At 38.5% G+C, this 24,523-nt stretch overlaps 1 protein-coding gene across 1 annotated transcript; it reads right to left on the bottom strand.

The window, feature by feature from the left end:
• Nucleotides 1-4,541: 4,541 nt before the first annotated feature.
• Nucleotides 4,542-23,717, bottom strand: Tasl (TLR adaptor interacting with endolysosomal SLC15A4). Its single transcript, NM_001109318.1, has 2 exons — nt 23,583-23,717; nt 4,542-5,964 (listed from the first exon to the last, which is right to left on the bottom strand). Exon 2 carries the CDS (start codon nt 5,961-5,963, stop codon nt 5,067-5,069), a length of 897 nt encoding a protein of 298 aa, NP_001102788.1. The 5' UTR covers nt 5,964; nt 23,583-23,717; the 3' UTR covers nt 4,542-5,066.
• Nucleotides 23,718-24,523: the final 806 nt, after the last annotated feature.

Below are 24,523 nucleotides of genomic sequence, written 5' to 3'. Positions count from 1 at the left end.
TAGCTCTCAACTGAAATGATCCTAGGGATTACACTACACGTCATATTTCTCAAACTTGGATTGTTCCTGGAAAAACAATAGACACAGAAGACTACAATAAAAGGTTGATGGACAGGAAAACTGGGAAAGGGGATAACATTTGAAAAGCAAATAAAATATATCCAAAGATGTATGTAGAATAGAAGTATTACCATACCAAAAGTGCAATGGCCATGTGTCAGACCCACTCCAGGATGAAGGCCAATTCTTGACTGTGGTGTCCAGTCTTGATAGTCAACCTTGACTAGATCTAGAATCAAGTAGCAGCCAAGTCAGAAGGCATCCATGTGATTTTCTCTATCAGATCAGTTAGAATGCAAAGACTCATCCTAAGTGTGGATCACACCTTCTGTGGGTACCTCAGACAAAAGGAGAAGAGGAAAAGCTTTTGCATTTTGCCTGCCTGCTTTCACATCATGCAGGGAAGCTCATCTAAGCTGGCTGCATCTTGCTGTGGCTGCTGTTGCCATTCTTCAGTCACATGACTAAAGCTAGATGACTGGACTCAAGTCCATGCTGAAGGAACCCCAACTTCTTCCACACTACCCAGAGTGCTTAATTGGCAAGGTACTAGTCATAATGCTATAATAACAATAGGTCTGGATCACAAAGCAAGAAAATAAAGTGACACATGAGAGCTGCAGATGCTGAAATCTAATAAATTTCAAAAAACAAAAACAACAAAACGAAAAATTCAAAATTATTCTATTGACCCTAAAGAATTGTTACCCAGATCTTACTACATTTACTGTGCCCTTCTTATGTTACTGGAGATCAACGTAGGTCCTTGCATAATGTTGGCAAGTAAGTGATCTACCTCTGAACTATAGCTCCATCACTCCTTTTTCTTTGCCACACATCTGTGAGAACCCAGTTATAGCCATCTATTTGTCATCCCTCCCTTAGCAAATACTCCTGCCTAGACTGTGACTTCTTTAAAATATATTTGAACTAACACCTATCCTTGGAAGCTTCTCTGTTGATACCAGGCTCCTCTCCTGTCTGGCATCCAACTAGCAGTGCCTCCTTTCCAATGCTCATCACACGTGGGTGGACATTATTGCTCATCTCATTCTGTTTATACCACCTTGCCAAGTTCTTAATTAAGAACTGGCTTTGCTATCTGTTCCCAAGTTACCTTCTAGGTCTCTTCAGTAAGCGAAACACACAGTGATCAATCTTTAAAATAAAACACACACCAAAATACAACATCAAATGAATGTCCAGTGGAAAATAACGAACAATTCAGTTTTGTAACATCACATCTCAAAAAGCAAAAGAAAACATCTGTGATGATAGTTCATTATATATGTGTTTTGCCTGTTAATAAGCCCATTTCTTCAGTCAGTTTACTTCCTGGAGAAGAAACGTCAGTGGCACTTTTTCTAGTCACAATTATCTGATTGTCTTTCACTTTAAACAGAAGATGAAACATCCAAACATAGCTGTCCATTTGTCATTAAGAATCACATGCTATGTCCAAGCAGGTTAGGGTGTAGGGAAACATGAATAGAATAAAGTTTATGTTCTGGGGAGAAAAAGATATAAAATAAGTACATAATGAAATAAACTATCATAACTATTATCAGATTAATGAGCTGGGCTCTCTTAAAGTAGAAAACTTTAAAAAAGACAAGCAGAAGACAGCAACCAGGGCTGGTGTGCAAACCTATAATCCTAGCTACCTGAAGCTGAGGAAAGAGAATTTTGAGTTAAAGACCTAACTTGACTACAGAGTAACTTGAAATTCAGCCTGGGCAGATTGTCAGGCTCTAAGTGAGAGACATAAACAAAACATGAAATGAACAGAGAATACACTTCAGTGGCCAAGCGCTTCCCTAGTTTGTATGAGGCGCTGCCTAGGTTTCATATCCAGGAACAAGGGGGTTGGGGGATAAAACTAAAAACAAGACAAAGCAAATGATAGTTGTCAAAAAAACAAAAAACAAAAAAACAAAAAAAACCCAGAACATCTAGCTAGGCATATCTGCCCTGTAAACTGAGCTCTGGAATGACCAGTGGATTAGGAACGTGAGTTCGAGACCTTCCCGGGCACCATAACAAAAGTAACAAAAAAATAAAAACTTATAGAACTTTAAAACCAAATGAAACAGAATTCAAATTCATTTCTACTACCTACTGTATGCTTTTAAACAAATTATGTAATTTCTCTTAGCCTGGCTGGCTAATCATTATGGAAATGGAAGGTCTTCAGGTTATTAGGAGAATTACATCATTCAGAAAAATGTTTAACATGGTATAGATACAAAGTAGGCAATTAAGGCATAGTAGATATTGTGATTATGGTGATATATTGAAACTAGTGAATAAAATTTCTGAATGAATGTTTCAAAATAAGATTTCTTGCATAAGAACAAATACATTCTTTCACTCTACACATACAAATACAAAAAATGCTAAAAGATTGTTCAACTTAAAGCCCTCCATCTGAAAGAGAAATTCTTATCGCCACCACAGAGGCCACCATAGCTGCCTAGAGTCTGGCTGATGAAGACTTACTGTAGACTTCCAGTCTGAAAATTGCCCTCATTTAGCTCAAGGTATGCACCTTGATGTTAGATGCTTGAGAACAAAAGTGCTCTCTTGTTTCAATTTGGAACTACTTTGAAGATTCGCCTTATCTCTTTCTGGTAACCTCTGGATTTGCTTTCCCCAATCCCTCACAGAGAGAATCTCTTCTCCATAAGCAAGCTCCCCAATGTCCTTTTGAAAGCCTGCTTCCTGGCAAATGTGAGTCGAGTATGAGTAAGACACTATCATTGAAGAGGGTTGGCAAAGATCACTGTAAACAGTCAGATGGTAAAAGGAATATTAGGCTTTGTTGCACCATATGTTCTCTGCCATGTCTGTTTGACCATTCTTATGTAAAAGCAGCCACAGACTATACAAAATATAAACAAACAAACAAACAAACAAACAAATAAATCTAGTAGGCAGCATGGGATATGTTAGGGAACTTGCATATCATGATAAGACCTTGAATTCTATCCCCAGCACTCCAAAAATTAGATAGATAGATAGATAGATAGATAGATGAATAAATAAATAAATAAAATCTAATGTATATACACTGAATTTCAATTTTAAATTTTATATAATTTTCACATGCTCTGAAATATTTTTGACTAAAGCTCTTGGGTTTTAAAACCCATATTGACCCCGTTGAAGGAATCAGAGAAAGGACTGGAAGAGCTTGAAGGGGCTTGAGACCCCATAGGAACAACAATGTCAACCAACCAGAGCTTCCAGGGACTAAGCCAGTACCTAAAGACTATACATGGACTGACCCTGGACTCTGACCTCATAGGTAGCAATGAATAGCCTAGTAAGAGCACCAGTGGAAGGGGAAGCCCTGGGTCCTGCTAAGACTGAACCCCCAGTGAACTAGACTATGGGGGGGAGGGCGGCAATGGGGGGAGGGTTGGGAGGGAAACACCCATATAGAAGGGGAGGGGGAGGGATTAGGGGGATGTTGGCCTGGAAACTGGGAAAGGGAATAACATTCGAAATGTAAATAAGAAATACTCAAGTTAATAAAGATAAGAAAATCTGTTATATATATTTCACATATATATGTATATATATGAAAGATTAGAAATGTTCCATATAAATATATGTATTATGTATATAAATATATATAAACAAACAAAAACCCATATTAAAATTAAAAATAATAAAACATGCCAAGTATATGGTAGTACATGTCCTTAATCTTCCTAGCATGTGGGAGGCACAGGCAGACAGATCTCTGTGTGTTAGACAAAAGCCTGGTCTACATAGGGAGTTCCAGAAGAGCTGGAGTCACATAATAAAGAGACCCTCCCTCAAGAAAAAGAAAAGGAGAAAAGGAAAAGCAAAAAAGAAAAAGAGAAAGGAAAAGAAGGGAAAAAGAAAACCTGTCTTTAGCTCACAAGGGTCCAAAGCTATCGTGAAGTTAGATTTGACCAATGGGTCATACTTTTCCAAGTCCTGAGCTGAATAAAAGATTAAGACAGTAATGCACATGTAAAGCTACTGTTTTAGTAAACAAACATACAGAAATTGAAATTATGGACTCCTTGGTCTTATATGGGGCGTACAGAAGACCTTTTTCTGGCTTCAGATCAGAAGAACACGTGAAAAAGGAAAATGGAGTGACTGAATTCATAATTCCTTTTGAATATCACAGCACCATGAGAATCACACTCAGCAAAATAAAACAAAATGCTTCAATGTCCATAGTGCTTTTTGTTGGAAAAATGCTAACTCTCTCACTAAATATTAGAATTAGGAGATTAAGCCACTGTCTCGTGGCCATACCTTTTCATTTAAAATAAAAACACATCCAGATTTGATGGCTACATGCCTATAATAGCAGCATTTGTGAGATACCAACAGAAGGATAAAGAATTCAAGATAATAGGTTATTTAAGGATTGAAAAACCAGCCTGAGCTAATTGAACCTTGTTGCAAAAAAATGTTGAAACAATTGAGATTTGTTTGTTATTCATTTAATATTTACAAAGAGTATACCTAAATGACTTACTGATACAGCATAGAGGGAAAAGATACAAGCTTATACTTGGAAAAATGTCAGTCCACTGGAATTTACAACCTTCTTGTGGTCCATTTCTCTCCAGAAGAAACAACCTAGGCAAAATGTATATAAATAGGAAACAGGTGTTTAATTCCCAATTCTCAAATCAGTTGACTTTCTAGTTTGCCATAGTGTTTCCTTTTGTTCCTGGTTTGGTATATCTTCCAATTCCAGTACTCCTAAATTTAAGTCACAATATCTTCTTTCTCTCTGTGATCATTTTTATTTTTGCTTTGATTCTATATAAACTTACCCTTGAAACCATTCTTGTGGTCCCTCTGCCTGTATCCCTTCAGTGTGAGATTTCTCAAACTCCCCTTTACTAGTCATTAATTCCCTTCCATAATTCCCTCCATCACATCCTCTGATCAAATGAATACAACATTCCCTTGGGATTGATAGGAATGAGGGGAATTGACAGGAATCTTCTCTATGGAGTTATATCGCTATACTGAGAAATATGGAGACTGGGGGTGCTGATCTCAGATGATACCAACTGCAATAGATGGCTAATAACTATGTCCTTGACTTTCGAAGTGTCCAGGTTCTTCTCTTTAGACACTTGAAGACTAATTTGATCTACATTTGTCATGATGAATTCTGATGCCAGAATCTGGGTAGGAGAACTGTCGTGAAACACAGTGTCCATAATGTATTGCTTATATAACTCCACCACCTTCTGTTCCAGGTACTCGTTGAGCACTGCATTTGAAATAGGCTTCTGCATTTGCAGGCTGTTTTTCTCTTTGATGCTGGTTATCCTCCAGTAGGATGAGTACCGCTGGATAGGTTTGAGGGGAAGTTCAGTGAACTGAGTGGAAATGGAATCCTCCATGGACAAAGAAATCTCAGATGACTTTAGCAAAGGACCATCTTCAAAGCTGCTCTCAGAGGGAAAATCTGCCATTACTGAGTTAATGGCCATCACCTGCCCCCCTGCAATATGTAAGTCATTGTAATTTTTGCAAATACTTTTACAAGAAGGTGGAACCAGGTAGGTTTCCCTGATCACATCTCTGCATATGCCAACTGCGGCTAAGGTCGGACTTTCAAATACCGGGTTGGAGTTTGCCTGCAGCACTGTTCTGCTCTGGCTTCTGCTGTGCTGACTCGCTCTTGCATGCACTGATGAAATAAACTTCCCAGAGGATTTGCAGCTCACATAAACACTTTGAACTTGTGTTTCATCCACAGAGGAATATGAAAGAGCAGCAACGGAACTTGTCTCCTCACCCTGGTCCCCAGCCACCGGTTCATTATAAGATGCACAATTCCAATGAATGTCATTCCAGTAGGTAAGTCCACTGAGATATCCTTCTGACAGCATTCTGAAAAGAGAATTCATGAGAAATAGTGGGAGAAAAAAAAAGGTTAGAGAAAAATTAATTTGGAGTTGCAATGGAAAAAATGAAAAGATGATAAATTCAGTCACTCACCAGACCATCACTCACTATGTACCATGCCTATTGTATATGCTGGAGATACAAATATTAAAGGCTATAACTCATCCTTCTCTTATGGAAGAAAATAAGCTGGATAAAAGTAATCTCAATATTATAATACTACAAATTATAACATTGGTAGACACAAAGGTACCATAAAGAAAAGGACCCTAACATAGCCAAGGGCATAAAAAGAAGACTCACAAGATGTGGCTTAAGTAAGGCATGTGGCACTGTAGCTCAAGCATAAAGGGTAAACAAAAGTTGGGGCCGCCAACATAAAATTATAAGGAGACATTGTGGCATGATCCATTCACTACAAAATAAAAAGGTGAGAAGAAGAAATGGGACTGGTCTAATAGCATAGAATTTGATTACAAAGGGCTTTGGGAATTAGACAAAAGAATTATGTTGTGCCCCGAAAAAAACCTGAAGATATTGCTATCTGGAGAGCTACGTGGCTACTGTGTTATAAGAAAAAAGATTGAAGAAATATGTGGCAAATTCTACTGAAACAAGAACCGCCATAATGCTGCTCAATTTTAAAAATGTCTTTCCCGGGGCCTAGATAGCAGCCAGGATATAGGAGGGATTCTAAAAGTGTTTGGTACATTGATGAAACAATTGCCAAGAATTCTGAAACTAATTTATGAGTGATGATTTATGAAAGACCAATGTTTCCCCCTACCTTTTCAGGCTATGATGGATTTTTCTTTGTATTCCTCTCACATCACAGAATATATTCTAAAAATGTCTGCACTCAACTGACAAGTTTACCTCTCCCCTAGTTATTATAATTCCTTCCTGACAGTAAGCCTTTCCACACCTTCCCTCCCCCTTCCACGTCTTTAGCAGTTGTCATTGAAGTCTGGGGTGGGGAGAACAAGCCAGAAACCAGCAGCTGCATTTTCTAAAAAAAGGAACACACTGGCATTCCTGGAATTTGAGCAACGGGCAACAGTGAGGAGAACTGGTTGTCTTTGATCTCAAGGGCTGGGCTACTGAAACAGACCTATCAATTTGACACTGAAAATGAAAAGTCAAACAAATATCATTTTTAAAGGCACATAACATTATGTTTTTTCAGTTCCAGCCCATCTTTTATACTCATGAGGTTTTCCAAGTAACTAAAATGTTCCTTTAAAAAAAAATGTACAAAGATAATGTTATAAGTGTCTGTATTTTTGGAATTATTTCCAAAGTATATTAATCAAATTCACCAGTTGCTCAAATGTAGGCAAAGTAATTATGCAACAGAAAGATACAAAGGTAAGTTCTCAACTAATCTGTGAATAATAATGCTTGTATTTTAAGTATGAAGACAAAAAAGAAATTATGATGGCAACCTTAAAGAACTACCGTCACAGTGCAGTTCTATCCTCAATAAAACTAGTATTCAGATGAAAAGTCAAACTTTAAACACATGAGAGGATAACTCGCCAAGCAACGAAGATGACCACAGATGATCTAATAGCGATGAAGCTGCTTCCCCAAACTAGCCCCACCAGGTCGGAACATGTTATTCTACTTACAGGCTCAGAATATCACTGTGAATCACGGCAAAAGTTCACTGTTGGAAGGGGAAGCCCTTGGTCCTGCTAAGACTGAACCCCCAATGAACGTGATTGTTGGGGCGAGGGCGGTAATGAGGGGAGGATGGGGAGGGGAACACCCATAGAGAAGGGAAGGGGGAGGGGTTGGGGGATGTTGGCCCGGAAACCGGGAAGGGGAATAACAATCAAAATGTAAATAAGAAATACTCAAGTTAATAAAGATAAAAAAATGAAGAACTCATACAACTCGAGTATAAAAAATAAAAATAAATAAATAAATAAATAAAGTTCACTGTTGACTTTTGAATTTCTATATAAATTGTAGAGAATCTTGGTAGAGACTGGCCTGGACAACATAGAAAGAGACTAAAACACTAGAAATAAGAGTAAGAGTTGACAGTGAGGCCCTGTCTTAAAACAAACAAGCCAACAAAAACTAAAAACCAAGCATGGTGCTGCATATCCATAATCCTGGCACTTAGGAAGCTGAAGCAGAAGGATCTGGAGCCTAACCTCAATCACGCCTCATATAAATCAAAAGGAAAGATAGAGGTGAGTTTACTGATAATAAAAAAATGATTTTTGAGATACTATAACTTGTGTTTTTGAACTTCATAATCTAAAATCAGAACCATTAAGAACTTAGGGCATAATATTTGTGGAAGTCGGTAACCAACTGCCCTGTCCAGCAAGGCCCCAGGGATGGACTTGACTAGAGTGTATAAGGAAAAGATAAACACACAGAGAAACACAAATAGAAAAACTGGGGTGAGGAGGACCAGGCTCTCTAATAGAGAAACCACAGCACCCCAGGAGCTCGGTGTGTTTATTCTTCTTCTGGCTGGTCTTGTGTCATCTTGACATACAGGTTAGAGTTGGCAGAGTAGACAGAATCTCAATTGAGTAAATGTCTCCATAAGACTTGTGGTAAGGAATTGTCTTAATTCGTTATTGATGAGGAAGGGCCCAGCCCATTGTGGGTAGTGCCATCCCTGGGCTGGTGGTCCTGGGTTCTATAAGAAGGTAGGGAGAGCAAGCCATGAGGAGCAAGCCAGTAAGTAGCATTTCTCCATGGTCTCTATATTAGCTCCTTCTTCCGGGATCCTGCCTTGTTTGACTTCCCATCCTGACTTTCTTTTGGTGATGAATGGCAATGTAGACACGTAAGCTGACTAAACCCTATCCTTCCCAACTTGCTTTTCAGTCATGGTGTTTTGTCACAACAATAGAAATCCTAATTAGGACAATTACATAGATTTGAACAAAGATTTGGTGTTATTGCATATAGCTGGACAGGGAGGGTGGGTGATTCTGTACAGATAAAGAAGAAGGCAGTATTTATGTCATATAACTGAACCAAGGAGACAGATTTAGCTAGTCCCAGTAGGAGCAGTCTCTATAAGGGAATATCCTTCAAGCTATAAATATCTGAAGGAAGAAAGCCGTGGTAGACATTTTCATCACATATTGCCAACACCCACACCTGGACACCCAAAGAAGGCTTTGCCATTTTCTTCTGGACCTAAGGTTAGGGTCTTTGAGTGGCTGTACCCATGTCAACAATACATATTCACTCAGCAGGAATTCCCTCACTCAGGACTTCCTTTGCTCTCCCTATCCTAACTCCCATGGAGAAAGTGAGGAAACAGGAACTCTCGGAATTTTCTCATGCCTAGCAAGATACAAATCAGACAGGCACATGGCTCATGTCTAAATAGACAGTCCTGAGCTGCTTTATCAAGTATTGTTATAAACTAAAAAGATATTGAAAGCCTGTATACCTGAAGGATGCCTGCATTTGGGACAGAAAGATTGCAGACAAAACTACAAAAAGCACTAACCAGGGGCTACATGAAGAAGTTGCCAAGGACATGCATGCATGTGATGACCTGGTGAAATCAAAGATATTCTCTACATAAGCCATTCCTAACTGATCCTCTAGTTCTGCATGTGAGCATCCTGGAACTCAGAGGTAAGCCATGGGAGGAGGGAGCCACTGAGGTAAACCTGATAAACAAAAGAATAAGAGAGACAAAGTGCTCAGTTGCTAAAGGCTGATGCAACTGTAGACCTTTAATACAACAGAACATCATGCCACTGCTCCAACAGTGACAACAAAAGGGAATAAAACATGTTTACCTTAAAACACAGTTTAGATAAGCATAATCTACCAAGATGACCAGTAACTAACTGTTGCTCTATCATTCTCATTATGTTATCAATATATTTTATCGTTGCTATAGATACTGATACCTCCACGGGCTGGGGGATGAATTAGTTTGACCGACTTCACAAGGACCTGAGTCTAGATCCCTAGCATCCATGGTTAGTTCCAGGATAACCTGGGTTACAGAAAGAGATCATGACTCAAAGACAAAAATAAATTAATAAAAATTCCACTGATTCCCCCAACCTGAGAAGCCTGCATTCACCCCTTAAGCACATTTGTTTTCAATTCCTTATCTTATCCTATCTCTGAATTCTTTCTTTGATGGTGACAAAGACCTGAAAATACAGGGTAAAAATCTCAATCTGGTCCCTTTGAAAAATCCCTAGCCTTCATCATCTGCAACATTGTGAAGTGATTGAAAGAACTTTGACTGACAAAGAGTACGTCCTATGTATTAGGAAACTATGAACCCAAATTTGAGATAAAGCAGCAAAGTTTCCAAGTAAGAGAGGAGAATAGGCCTGTGTGTGTGTGTGTGTGTGTGTGTGTGTGTGTGTGTGTGTTTCTATTGGTGCCAGCAATCCCCTACAAGGAATTAATATCCAACATACCTAACGGATTCAAAAGGAAGCAAAACCAAGACCAACAAATAATCCAATCAATAAATGTGCAAGTGGTATGGCAGTGCTGGCACATGCCTTTCATCCCAGCACTCCGCAGGCAGAGGCAGGCAGATCTCTATAAGTTCAAGACCAGCCTGTTCTATAGAGCAAGTTTCAGGACAGACAAGGCGTCATGGAGGAGACCTGTCTTGAAAAACAAGTGAACAAACAAGCAGTGAAATGTACCAGTGAAAAGAACAGTTACCAAAAGAAGAACAACACCTTTAGCCATTGGGGAAATGCAAATTCAAACCGTTTTGAAATTCTATGACACCCTAGCCAGAATACCTATCATCAATATTTCAAACAACAAACACTGTCAAAATATGGGTAATGAAGAAGCCTTTGACACTGCTGCTGTGTATTTTTGAAGGTTAATACTGATTGTCAATTTGCAGGATCTTGAATTAGTTAAAGGACAAAGTTCTGAGCATATTTGTCTGAATTAAGTTAGCTTCTGGGAAGAGCTGTTGGAGGGTTATCTAGATTAGGTTAAGAGGCGTAGGAAGACCCACTTTAACTGTGGTGTCATCAATCCATGGTCTGGGATGTTGGAGTAAATCCAAACGGAAAGAACAAGCTGGGCCCTAAATATCCATCATGCTCTGTATCCTGACTGCAGACAAAATGAGACCAGCTGCCTCCTGCTTCTCTCTTGCTCCTGTTGCTAAGACTTCCCCACCATGATGCACTAAAACCTTGAACTGGGAACCAGAATACATCCATTCTCCCTTGAGTTGCTTTTGTCAAGACATTTTGGCACAGCAACAATACAAGTACTAATGCAGAATCAGAACTGGAACAGCTACTCAATAGAGGTTCATATAAAAACTAAAATGGAATTACCATAAGACACAAGTACAACACTCCTGGATATACACCAGAAGATCCCTATGTCCCATATAGAGATTTGCAAATTCATATTTATACTGCACTGTTCACAATAGCCGAGAAATGGAGTCAGGTGCATGAATATTTACTAACAAATAAATGGATCCAGAAAATGGTGCGTGTGTGTGTGTGTGTGTGTGTGTGTGTGTGTGTGTAAAAGAATTTTACTCAGTTATAAAGAATGACATCTTGATACAGGAAATGAGTGAAAGCAAAGAGCATTATATGAAAAAAGTAGATTCAGAAAGAGGAGTCATTCTTCTTATATAGAATCTGGATTTAAATCACACAGACACACACACACACACACACACACACACACACACAGCGGAGGGGGGAGAACATGGAAGTAGAGAGGTGAGAAATGACTAAAGGCAGAAGGGGGAACCAAGATGGTAATGAACTATATGTTTGAGAAAGGAAGGAGATAACCAAGAAGCGAAGCAGGGGTTGGGGTGGGATCACAGTGGGAGGGTGCATAAAAACAAAGAATAGCTTGGCATATATATATATATATATATATATATATATATATATATATATATATCTCCTAATGAAACACATATATTTGTATGCCAATCAGAGTGTCCAACCACTTTTCCTGCATCCCACCCTCAGATACTAGATACACATGTGTTACACACACACACACACACACACACACACACACACACACACATATACATATGTATACACACATATGCAGGCACTGACACATATACATAAAATACAAATAAGTAAACTTATTTTTTAAAAGTAGGACTGAGGAACTAACTCTGTCCTAATACTTACTTGCCTAGCAATTGCAAAGTCCTGGATTTAATCCAATTTCTACAAAACTAAAAAATGATTTTAAAACTACAGAAAAAGTATTTTAGAGTGACTAAGAAGAAGGGGATAATTCCTGTACAGCTGGATCGTGATGAAGAAAAGAGAGGCTGTCAAAAAGTGACATTTAACCACTTGTAGTGTTATAACTTTGAATAATACTAGATGTTACTCAGTTCTGTGAATAGGAAGATAATGTTTCGCCTAACATAAAAAGAAAAGTGACTCACTTAACAATGCAGTGGGCAGGTCAGAGGCACCTTAGACAGGAAGGACTAGCAACACATGTGAATAAATCTCTCTTGCCACTCTCATGTTTGGCAGTGACCGACTCCAGTCTATGATATGGTATTTTTCAGTCTCACATGACTTGAGAGCCTTTCTTGAAGAATCTGCCTTTCTTTTCCCTGTTGCAATTCAGATAGATTCCCAATCTCCCATCGTTTATCATCCCACTCTTCAGATTCATCAATCTGAGGAGAGGGAGGGCTTCTCTCAAGGTGTGGAAATATTTATGAAAGGCACTGATGATCTCCATGCCTTCACAAGAGGGAAGAAAGCTCTAGAAGTCTGCTATTTGTCTCCACCAGTCTAACTGAGCAGGATACAATCCCAGCACTTGGGAGGCTCAAAGAGGAAAATCACAGAAATTAAAACCAGCCTCTGCTACAGGCTAAGGTTATCAAAAACAACTATGATGACGACAACAACAACAACCCCCACCTGTCATTCTTCTGGATGAAGCCAAATGCAGATTAGTAAAGTGAAAATTTGTCCTAGTGTCTAAGGGATGGATTTATCCCCTGGGAGGGAAGAGTGAATAATGTCGGCAGAGAAATCCATTGAAAGAGACTAGTTTGAAAATCTTACAGTTAACTTCAGGTAATGTTGAGTACTTCTAGTCAAAAGTCCTAAATCAAAAATGCTCCAGTGTTTTAATGCTCTTTACTACCAATATGACACCAAAAATGGACAATTAATCACATGTCACAGTCTAAGTTCAGGAGCATAAAAATATTGTATAAAGTTGTCTTTCGGTGTCAGTGCGTATGTATGAAAAGATGCATAAAACTTGCATTTCCCAAAAGATATAATTATATATACATAAGTATTTCAAAATCTTTAACAAATGTCCTCTGGTCCCAAGCATTTAAGATCAAGAATTCCCAAACTGACATTCAAGGAAAAACATTCAGAGTGTGGTGAAGTCTAGCAGTAAAGCTCTAGATAAATGAACTTCAGTGCGATTGACAGGTTGTCACTAAGACTGCAAGCTCGGAGTCTGCTGGATCCATTCTACACCTAACACAGGAGCTGAGAGCATGGCGACAGGCAAGGGAAGGAATAAAGAGGAGGGACCAAGAACTAAGCATGGTGGAGCATTTCCATATTCCTAGCACTTGGAATGTAAAGGCAGGAAGATCAAGAACTCAAGGTTGATTTTGGTTACGTAGCAAATATGAAGCCAGACTGAGTTACATGATACTGCCTGCCTTAAAACCAAAACAAGCACCAATCAACAAAGCCTCTCAAATGTGGAAATGAAGAAGAAAAAAGAAGCCTGAAATAACTTTGGAGCCAGATTTGGTGGCTGAGTCCTATAACTCTATCAGGGGGAAGGTTGGGGCAAGGATATTGCTGTGAATTTGATGCTTGCTTAGGTTAATGTAGTAGAAACCAGCCTCAGTAACATAAGCAGCACCTTTGAGTCTGGATATTTTGGGATATGGCACTAGTGCTCTCTGAAATGGGGCTGGGGGCATGTTTAGCCTTGTTCATCTTAAGCCTACAAGAAATGGGATATCTGAGTACAAATATCCATGTCTAGGGAATGCCAGTATGATGAAGTATATCCAGAAGACTAGCACTTGAGAGCCAAACACAGGAGGAGGACAGCTTTATCTCTATGCTATGACCCAGGCCAGCCAGGACTCCACTGACAGACCATGTCTGAAATGACAGAGGGAGAGACAGAAGGAGGAAGACTGATTCCACCAGAGAGTTAAGTTACTGCTTAAAGTCAATAAAATCAGCTTCCAAGAATAGGAAGGTGGGAGCCTCTGAAACTTTCTGGTATCTGTAATAATGCCCCATGATGCACACCACATTGCCTTGTCACAGACCTTTGTAAAGACAGCAGGAGTTTCGGGAGTACTGAAGAGATCCCGTTTTAGTTTCAGGTATTAAAATTGAGCAGCTTTGGAACAATGCATCCAAAGTCACCAGGCACTCAGACACTCTCTGTTATAAAACAGAATTTACAATCACACCACTTAACTTTTCAGACACTCGGCTGCTTGTGTTTAAATTGAGTATTCCATTATCTTTAGAGTGTTCCGAAACATGACTATTGCCTGAATTTAGGAAGAGTTCTAGTTGATTTACCAAGAATCTGATGTTTCTGAGAACTGGCAGCAGAGGGCAGTATAGAGCACAGCACAGAGGTTTCTGAAAGAGTTCGGAAGCTGTGCAGACTAACGCTGCACAGAAATTACAAACAAATATACAAAGATAATAGAATTGAGCTGCACTTTACAGCCCCAGTCTATAATACCAGCACTTTGAAAACTGACACAGGAACATAGCTGTGAGTTTAAGGCCAACTTGAGTTATATAGCAAGACCCTGACCAAAAAGGAGTTGTAAAGCAAAGCTGGTAAGACAGTTCATTAGGTAAAAGCATTTACTGACAAGCCTGATGACCTCACTTTGATCCCCAAGACCGATTGGTACAAGGCAAGAACCAACTTTGGCAAGTTTTCTTCCGAGCTCCACATTAGTGCCATTATATGCACACACAAATAAATGATATATAGATAGATAGATAGATAGATAGATAGATAGATAGATAGATAGATAGGTAGACTGATATAACTTAGTTTTTAAAAGATTACTTCATCTTGTAACCACTATTTAATGGACCACTAGAATGAACACAGTATTGTGTATTACAGAATCCTAAAAAGAATTAAAAATCACAAAACAGAGAATGAAAATTTCCTGGGACTGTTTTAGTTTGTTTCTAGCATTTTTCATAATAATTTTTATTGCCTATCAAATGTAAAAACATCTATCACTATATCTTATGGGCATAGTTAATTTTATTTGAGCCACTGAATCTAATGGATTAAGTTGTTCATATACTTTGTTTGATTTTTACTTCTTATATTACAGAAGCTTGAGAAGCTTATGCGTGCTCTCGCTCTCTCTCTCTCTCTCTCTCTCTCTCTCTCTCTCTCTCTCTGTGTGTGTGTGTGTGTGTGTGTGTGTGTGTGTGTTTAGATTCTATCACTGGTTAAGTGTGAAAAGAAGACATTCAAGGACATCTGCTGATTAGATGTTCTAGGCAAATGTAGCTTACATTAATCATTACCAGACAGTGGCATACCGAAATTAGCCTGGTGTACAAATTCATAAACTAGAACTATGGGCTAAAGTGCAGTACTTTTCAATCATTTACTTGGTTTTCTGAAGAAACTTCAATATAAATTTGTCCTCCTAGATCTCTGTGTGTGTCTGTGTACGTATAGCATAAAACTCTTGTTATAACTTCTGTATTTAGTCATACATTTGACTTATACTCTATCAGCACAAACACAGGATCAAAGAGAAAACCTAGTGATAGCACATGTCTAATCCCAACACTAGGGAACCAGAGGCAGGAGGATCAAAAGTTTAAGGTCAGATTTATCTACAAATTCTAAGCAAGCTAGGGCTACATAATGAGAACCAAACTATGAAAGAAAAACAAAGTGAAAAGAACTAAAGAGAAAGGACTTTGTAAAGGAGACATCTAAAAAATGCCTGTTAAGATAGTAAATATTTAAAGTATTACAGGTCATACAGAGTCTGTTGCAACTCTGCTGTCATAGAAGAAAAGTAGACACAGACAACATGCAAGCAAACTGTTATGGCTGTGTTCCAATTAGACTTTATTTATAAAAACATAGTCCTGGTCTGTGGTTTGCTGAACCTTGACCTTAATCAACTACTGGGTGTAGTAGCATATTCCCAACACTTGAAGAATTGATTACTTCAAGGTTCATTTGGGCTAAGCTATACTTCAGAGTAAGACCTTGTCTTTAAAATACAAAACAACAAACAAACCAAAGGCAGACACAGAAGTACTTTGTGGGGCATACACTAATCCTGTGCATTGGGAATTTGAGGCTGAGGATCATTGGTTTAGAAGCAGCGTGGACTAAATATAGAGACCTGATCTTAAAAACAAAAAAAGAAAGAAAGGAAGGAAGGAAGGAAAGAAGGAAGGAAGGAAGGGGAAGGAAAGAAAAGAGGAAGATACAAAGGAAAAACAGGAAAAAGGGGGAAAAGAAAAGTGCAGATAGAGTAAGTTGGATCAAATATGATAGCAACTCCGCTTTGGTTGCTTTCTATATTTGACTTCTAATCTTTCAACAATATTTGACATTAATTATTATCATAGCTGTCAAATGAGAAAACTGACAAGGTGATAGATATGACTATTAAAAAGTCCTTTTATGGGAAAGAACAGGAAGCAGCAGGAGTAGCAGGGCAATCTATGAAAGTTATGGGAGGAGGTCATCAAAATGTATAGTATGCATCGATGACAACACCAAAATAAGTTGTATTATCATATGGACTATACAGACTATTTTATTAATACAGTATATGTTAATAAAAAGTATATGAGAGAAAAACTGCCTTTCCTAAAGTCATTCAGTCACTGTCTACTGAAAGCAAGGTTGAATCTCAACTTTATAAACTCCAAAGCCTATATTTAGAATATGTTGTTCTGCGGTATAGTTGAAAGCAGTTAATATCACACAGTTATGATACCAAGCAATATTGTTCTTCCAAGAAAATGGCATCATCCCTTACTTCAGTTCATAACAACAGCATTTGCCAAGTAAAAGGAAGAAGACACAGTGAAGTCTGTATTTTGCATATCAATGCTCATTTGATAAACAATTTATCCTCCATTTTTGAATATAACAATATTAACATTTTCTTTAACTAATTTCAATGCTGCGACCTAGTATTTTATCAGTCTTGATTTTCCAACTACCTCCCACAGATAATTTAATTTTATCAGTATACTGTTTACACATCAACCAAACATCTAGATATATCAGGCCCTTGTGATATGTGGTCTCTCTGCTTAACCCCATCTCTGCCTGTTCACTGAAGTACTGCAGATCCTAGCTGTGCTGAGCCTATCCCAGTTCCATCTATCCAAATGACCATCAAGGGATACTTTATTCTTCAATCCTGAGAGCTTAGGCTCTATACTTATCCCTGGCCTATCTCCCATAATCTTTGGCTCTCATCTTAAATATTTAACACTTCAGAGACTCTCTCTTCCTCAATTAGGAAAGGATTCTACATTAATCTCTTCCTTGTTGCAAGACAGTCACCAGGATTATGTGGGATGTTAATAAAAACCCAACCAATACCGTAATCAGTAAAATTAATAATTGAAACTGCATGTAAGAATGGAGCAATGGCAATAGCAAAAAGAGATTGCCAATTGGTGTGGGAGGCATTTGGATGGTAGTGAGCTAGAACATAGCTTGTCTCTTGGAGAATACTTTCAGTAAGGACAAACTAATACACTGGAGGAGACTAGACTGAGATGGGTACAAAGGACACCTTAGTGGCTAAACACAAATGGAGGCAGTGATCTGGAACCACCACCCAACATTGTTTTGTATAATCTGGTAGGAAAAAAAATCAAAGTAAAATGTTGGGTGCTATTTCATAAATGATCTTGGGCTAGGGCTCCCACTTTCCATCAAGGCTGTGAGTATAAATGTATCACAGCTGTGTGTCATGGATTACACCTGTAATCCCAGCACTCGATAGTCACAGATAATAGAATCAGAGCCATTCTTGATTCCATAGTGATCTTGAGGCCAGCATGGGCTGTAAGAACTTATCTCAAAATAATAACAAGAAGAAATGGTAGCCTTTAGACAGTGGTGACAATTTCATCTATGTCAACATCTATAAACGTCTTTCATTGTAGTAAATCCTCTGTGATAATGTATGCTGACTTTTTCTTATTTTGTCACTATGTACAACATTGCATATGTGTCCATGAATGTTTATTGTCAGGCCAGATTTTGAGCAGGAAACTTACACAGCTATTATTAAACTATTATTAAACTTATACAGCTATTATTAAATTTAATGTTGGTGTTGAGGCTGCAGGGTCCCGCTGCACAGCCCAGACTGAAATGAAGCTCATTACACAGCCAAGAACAGTCTTGAACTTCGGATCTTCCTGCCGACACCTCCCGAATGTCAGGATAAGAGACATGCACTATCAGGAATGATAGCACACACCTATAATCCTGGGGAAGCTGAGGCAGAAGGATCAAAAGTTCAAAACCAACCTTAGCCGTACTATGCCATACTATATAGTGAGCTTAAGGCCAGCCTGATTTCTTGACACTCTGTCCCAAAAGCTCAAAAAACTAAAAACTAAATAAAATATCTGTTCTTTCTGGACATGGTGGCATACATCTATAAACCTAGAACTGAAGAGGTAAGGCAAGGAACATTGTTTCAGATTCTAGGCCAGTCTAAGACAGTCTAGTCTATGTAGCAAGTACCAGGCCAGAAATAGCTATAGAAGCAGGCTATCTCCAAAGCAAAACAAACAAATAAACAAACAAAATATAAACTCTGTTCATTAGAGGTAGAAACAATCAATGGCTTAACCATGTACTTTAGATTATAGCCTGAATAGTTAGTTCATCTTACTCGTCCGTATTTCTTTTGTATTAGGTACATGCATATGTGAAGGTGAATACCTGCAGAGGGTAAAGATGGAGCTTGCATGCTTTTTCTCAGGCACTGGACACCTTGTTTTGTGGGACAATGACTCCCACTGGCCTGCAGTTTACTATCTATGCTAGGTTGGATGCCTAGAGAGCCCTAGGGTCTCTGCCTCACCTGCTCTGCGATTATAAGGCACATCGCCATCTCCTATTTTTATGCAGATTCTGAAAAACCAAATTCAAATGCATAGCAAACTCTTTATCTACTGAACTATCTTCCCAGCCTCATATTATTAGTTTTTTTTTAAGTCAGTGTATAAAGTAATTGGTTTCTTTATCACATGTTCATACATATATGCCATTATACTTTGTTCTTATTAATCCCCATCCCCTACTGGCTTCTCCTATCCTTTCTGCTTGCCTGTTGTTGATCCTGTTTCTCTCCCATTGCCCTATCTGTCCCCTATCACTTCCCACTTCCCTCTTAAGGTTTCTTCTTCCCTTCTCATGACCTCTTTCTTGATTTAATATGTACGCACGTGCACACACACACACACACACACACACACACACACAGCCCTATACAAATGAGAAAAGTTACTACAAACACCCTGATTTCATTCTTCTTTACAGCAGAATGAAATTCCATTGTGTATATCTGCTACATTTTCTTCTAAATATTGGCTGATGGACATCTAGGCGGGTTCCATTTCTCGACTATCGTAACTAATTAAACAAGAAGTAAGGATATGCAAGTATCCCTGTGGTACACTGCCTTAGAGGACTTCAATTATGTACCCAAGGATGGTGCAGATGAGTCACATATTCTACTTTTGGTTGTTTTGCTTAAGACAGGGTTTTCGACTTGTGGTGATCCATCTGCCTTGGCCTCCTAAGTTCTGGGACTACAAGTATGAGTCAACACACTTGATTTCTATTTTCAGTTATTTGAAGTACCTTTATACCGATTTCCATAGAGAATTCACAGGTTCACAATTCCACCAGAAGCACACCAGAGCTCATTTTTCCCAGTATTTTTACCAGCATCTGCTGCCCTTTTTTGATGGTGATGATGATGATAGAAAGATAGATAGACAGGAGTTAGATGGATTCTCAATTCAGTCTAAATTTGAATTTCCCTGATTTATTCATTTTTCAATTCCTGTTATAAAACAAAATTTGTGATTAACTATTCTTCTGCCACATGTTTTTTTAAGGCAGGGTTGTATACTAGGTGCAAAGATATGTGAATATATATATATATATATAGGCTTCAGGACCATCACAAGTTCAAAGCCAGCCTGTACTACATAGGAAAACTGTCAAAATAAAAAATAAAGCAAAAATCTTCTTCTTCTATAGTAATTTGACTAAATCAGTAAATAATTTTGATTTCAGCTTTGCTAGTATTGTTATGTTAAAAGATAATAACTATATCTAAGAACTTTACCTGATTATGAAATTACTCATTCCAGAATGGGTGGACTTTGGCACAGAAGTATTAGTAAATAAATTCTTTCCTAATTTTGATGTTTCTTTATATTCTTCCTTACCACCTCCTACATTTGAAAAATCAAACCTTATGAGCACTTTTAAAAAATACTTTAAATATTCTTTTATATAAAAGAGGTTTTTAAAATAAGGAACAATTTTTCTAGTTTATAAATTTACATTTCTTTCCCTTTTTTGATATAAGGTCTCACTCTGTAACCTGGGTTAGCCTGAGACTCACTACATACCTGAAGCTGTCCTTGAACCCACAACAGTTGTCTGGCCTCAGCTTCCCACTTTCTGGGATTACAAGCAGGAGCCTCCACTCTTGGCTTGATAGTTATATTTTCAGTGTCATAATTATATTATCCTTATGTAAAAGGTTGCTTCTATTTTTAGAAAATATACACTCAAGAATTTATGGGTGGTATGTGCAATGAAGCCAACAACACACTCTCAAAAACGTCAGAAAAAGGAGAGAGACAGAAATGGGAACTAAACATGGCGAAATAATACAACAAATTAAGGTACTTGATGGAGATGTGGATGCCCACTGTATTATCTCAAGGGAACAGAAAGCGATAATTGTTTCTTTATATGTCTTTTTATTTAGTTTGGTTTTTGAAATGAGGTTTCTCTGTGTAGCCCTGGCTGTCCTGAAACTTGCTCTGTAAACCAGCTGGCCTTGAATTCACAGAGATCCACCAGCTTCTGCCTCCTGAGTGCTGGGATTAAAGGCCTGTGAGCTTGACGGGTTGTTGTAGTTCTGAAGAGTACTACAAATCTGTTAAGAGTACTACATTCATGTCATAATAGATGGTTTTGAAGATGATGTTCATGTGAGTGTGGTGGTGTATGCCTCTCACCCCAGCACTGGAAAGGTAGAGGCAGGAATAACAGGTGTTCCAGATGGGTCTCAGTCACTGAGCGGTTTCAAGGACAGTCTCTACAAAATGAGACTCCATGATATAAAACCAAAGAAAAAAATGTTTCCACCATGCTATGGATGTTTACACAGTTTTCAATACTCTTTATATCTACAGAAAGCTTCTCAATCTCAGAAACAATTTTTCCAGACAGGCCTACGCAAGAAATACAAGAGTATCAATATGAATAGTCCAACCAACCCAGGTCCAAATTCAAGCATAGACAGATGTGCACAGAAGAAAGGATGTTTGAGGTAAACAAAAAATAAACAAAACAAAACCGACAGAAAAAAAAATCCCATGCACCCATGTATTCCCTGTCTTTAACACCAAAAAGAAGGCTTTCCTCAAATCACCCAGATAACAGTTGGAAAAGCAGTATCACTATAAACCATATTCACTTTTAATATTTCCTGCCACATAGAACAGCATGGGAACATAATATGTTTTGTCTCTTCTCTAAGTCATCAGCACAACTGAAGTCAAGGGCAATGGTGTCCTGGCATATTCTACATAAGTTGTTAAGTCTTCTTGTTAAAATGCAGAATCTAAACAAAGAGCAGTAGCAAAAGAGAACCAACGAAATTATAATAGTAAAGGATTTGAAGGTTGAAAACAGTAGTGCTGGCTTGTTATGTCAGTAGTGACAAGGCTGAAGCTTAAGGTTGCTGCAAATTTGTAGACACCCTAGGCTACATCTTATGATTTAGGCCATCCAAGGCTACATAAATAAATAGACTTTGTGTCAACATACACACACACACTCACGCACGCACGCGCGCGCGCGCACATACACACACTCACGCACGCACGCGCGCGCGCGCACATACACACACACACACACACACACACACACACACACACGGAGGGGGGACACACATGTAAATTGTTACTAGAATCAGGCTTGTTGGTGCATGCCTATAATTCTAGCACTTTGGAAACTGAAGCAGGAAGTCCAGCGTGCATTAAAGGAAGAATCCATCTCAAAAAATAAAAAGAAGCAGTCACAGAGCCACAGCTCGCTTTTCTGGAGCGTTTCCTTCTTTTCTCCCTGTGGTCTAGGCATGCTTCTGAACATGCGTATATCCCATGGCACGACTTTCTATTCCCTGTCCATCTTCCTCCTTTGCTCAGCTGCAGAGATTTCCAGCTTGCTAGCCCTGGGATTTTGCTTTTAAACACTAATAAAATTGTCCTTGAGCTTCCAACTTTTAAAAATTAATTAATTCAAGTAATTTTAAATGTGTTTGATCAAATCAATTGAATACTTCCAATTAAAGCAGAAAAGATTATATTCTGCCTCGTTGCTCATATCTTTAATTTCAACACATTAGAGATGGAGGTAGGAGGAAGTCTATGAATTCAATGCTAGCCTGATCTAAATAGTGAGTTTTGGGTCAGCCAGGGTTACATAATTAAACCTTACCTCCAAAATAAACAAACAAAAATTATGATTTATTTTGAGGAACTGACTACCTGAATCAAACTTTTGGTATGTATTATGCATATAGCAGACTTTACAAATAAAATCTCTTGCTACTATGCTACTCATAAAGCTTCAAGCTTCACTGCAGACATGTACCTTAAAATCCTGTTACTTAGCAAACATGGTAGGTCTCGCCTGAAATCCTAGCAGTAAAGGACTGAGGCAAATCACGACTAGTTCAAATTCAGCCTGGGCTACAGAGTGAGATCTTATATCAAAGAAAATAAATACAATAAATACATAAATAAGAACAGTTTAAGCTGGACCTTAAACTTATAGTGCCAACTATTCAGGAAGCTAAAAAAATTCAAGCCCTATCTAGTCTATCTGGCCAAATGTTAATGAGCCTGTTTCTTAGAAAATAAGAATTTAAATGTAACTCAGTGATAAAGTATTTGCCTAGTATGTGCAAGGCTCAGAGTTCAATAGCCAGTACTCAAAAGCAAGCAGCAGCAGCAGCAACAATAAAATAAACCAGAACACTGTTTTTAGAACTATCCAAGAATGACATAAGGATGTCAGAGAAGGAAGTATTTAGCTTAATTTTTATTACTTAACTGTCTAGCCTCACTCAACAATTGTTCAAGTTCCTAGTCACTGTGACTTAGTGAGCCAGAAAGCTTTCTGATGACATAAGAGTAGGCTTGAATTCTAATGATAAAAGGCTAAGAAAGTGTAGGAAGAGGAAGGAGAATAGTTAATAAGAGAATCAAAGGGTCCATTGCCTCCCTTACCTTCACCAGAGTCTGCTCCTTGAATCCTGTAGCAACACAATGACTGATCAAATAGAGAAGAACTAGCTGGTCAGGGCTCTTTGCAAAACGTTCTCAAGCCTCTCACAGACGAGGCCACTAAGACACTGAGCTGCCCACTTCTTTGTATTACTGATCCTATGGAAAAAGAGCTGTTTCACTTAAGTCTGGTTTGTTCTAAAGAAGGAGTGGGAAGTCCCAGGAAATGGGCAGGAGGTAACTGACAAAGCCACACTGGGCCACAGAATGGTGTTTCTTCCTCTTTTTTGAAAAATGAAACCTATCTGTGAAACTGTCTCTTGTTTAAAAAAAATAGCAGTTTATGGTTGCACATTACAGTAGTAAAACATCTGGTAAACCACATGAGAGCAACATGCACACATGATTTTTTAAAAACTTGTTTCTAGATTAATTATTAATAATCTATGATTTTAAGAAGCATTATTTCCCATTGTTTATAATGTTAGCTGGGCATAGTAGCTTTTGTCTTTAATCCAAGTACATGAGGGGGCTGAGGCATAGAATTGTCAAGAGTTTGAAACTAGTCCGCCTAAAAAGGGAAAGGCCTGTAGAGAATCCCAGCACACCAGAGGCAAAGACAGGAAGATTGTCACAAAATAAGGCCAAACTTATCTACATATGAAGTTCCAGGTGAGCTGGGGCTTCAAAATGAGACCCTGCCTCAAATAACAGCAACAAAAACAGCAGCAGCAGCAACAACAATGTCACCACCACCACCACCACCACCACCATCATCATCATCATCGTTTTCATCATTGCCATACTTCAAAGAGTGTAAAGAACATGGATTGCTCAGTGTTATACTACTTACTTAACACAAAGAGGACTCAGTTTGCATTCCCATTCCCTGGAAAAGTGTGAATCCAATGTGCCAGCCATGTGGCCTCACAAATGGAATCTTC

The sequence above is a fragment of the Rattus norvegicus genome, chromosome X (genome assembly GCF_036323735.1).
Source record: "Rattus norvegicus strain BN/NHsdMcwi chromosome X, GRCr8, whole genome shotgun sequence".
Classification (NCBI taxonomy): Eukaryota; Metazoa; Chordata; class Mammalia; order Rodentia; family Muridae; genus Rattus; species Rattus norvegicus.
This window is presented reverse-complemented; position numbering and strand designations above follow the sequence as displayed.

Bases quoted from the DNA above. Each gene is read 5' to 3' on its own strand.
- Tasl (NM_001109318.1), bottom strand. From the start codon at position 5,963: ATGCTGTCAGAAGGATATCTCAGTGGACTTACCTACTGGAATGACATT.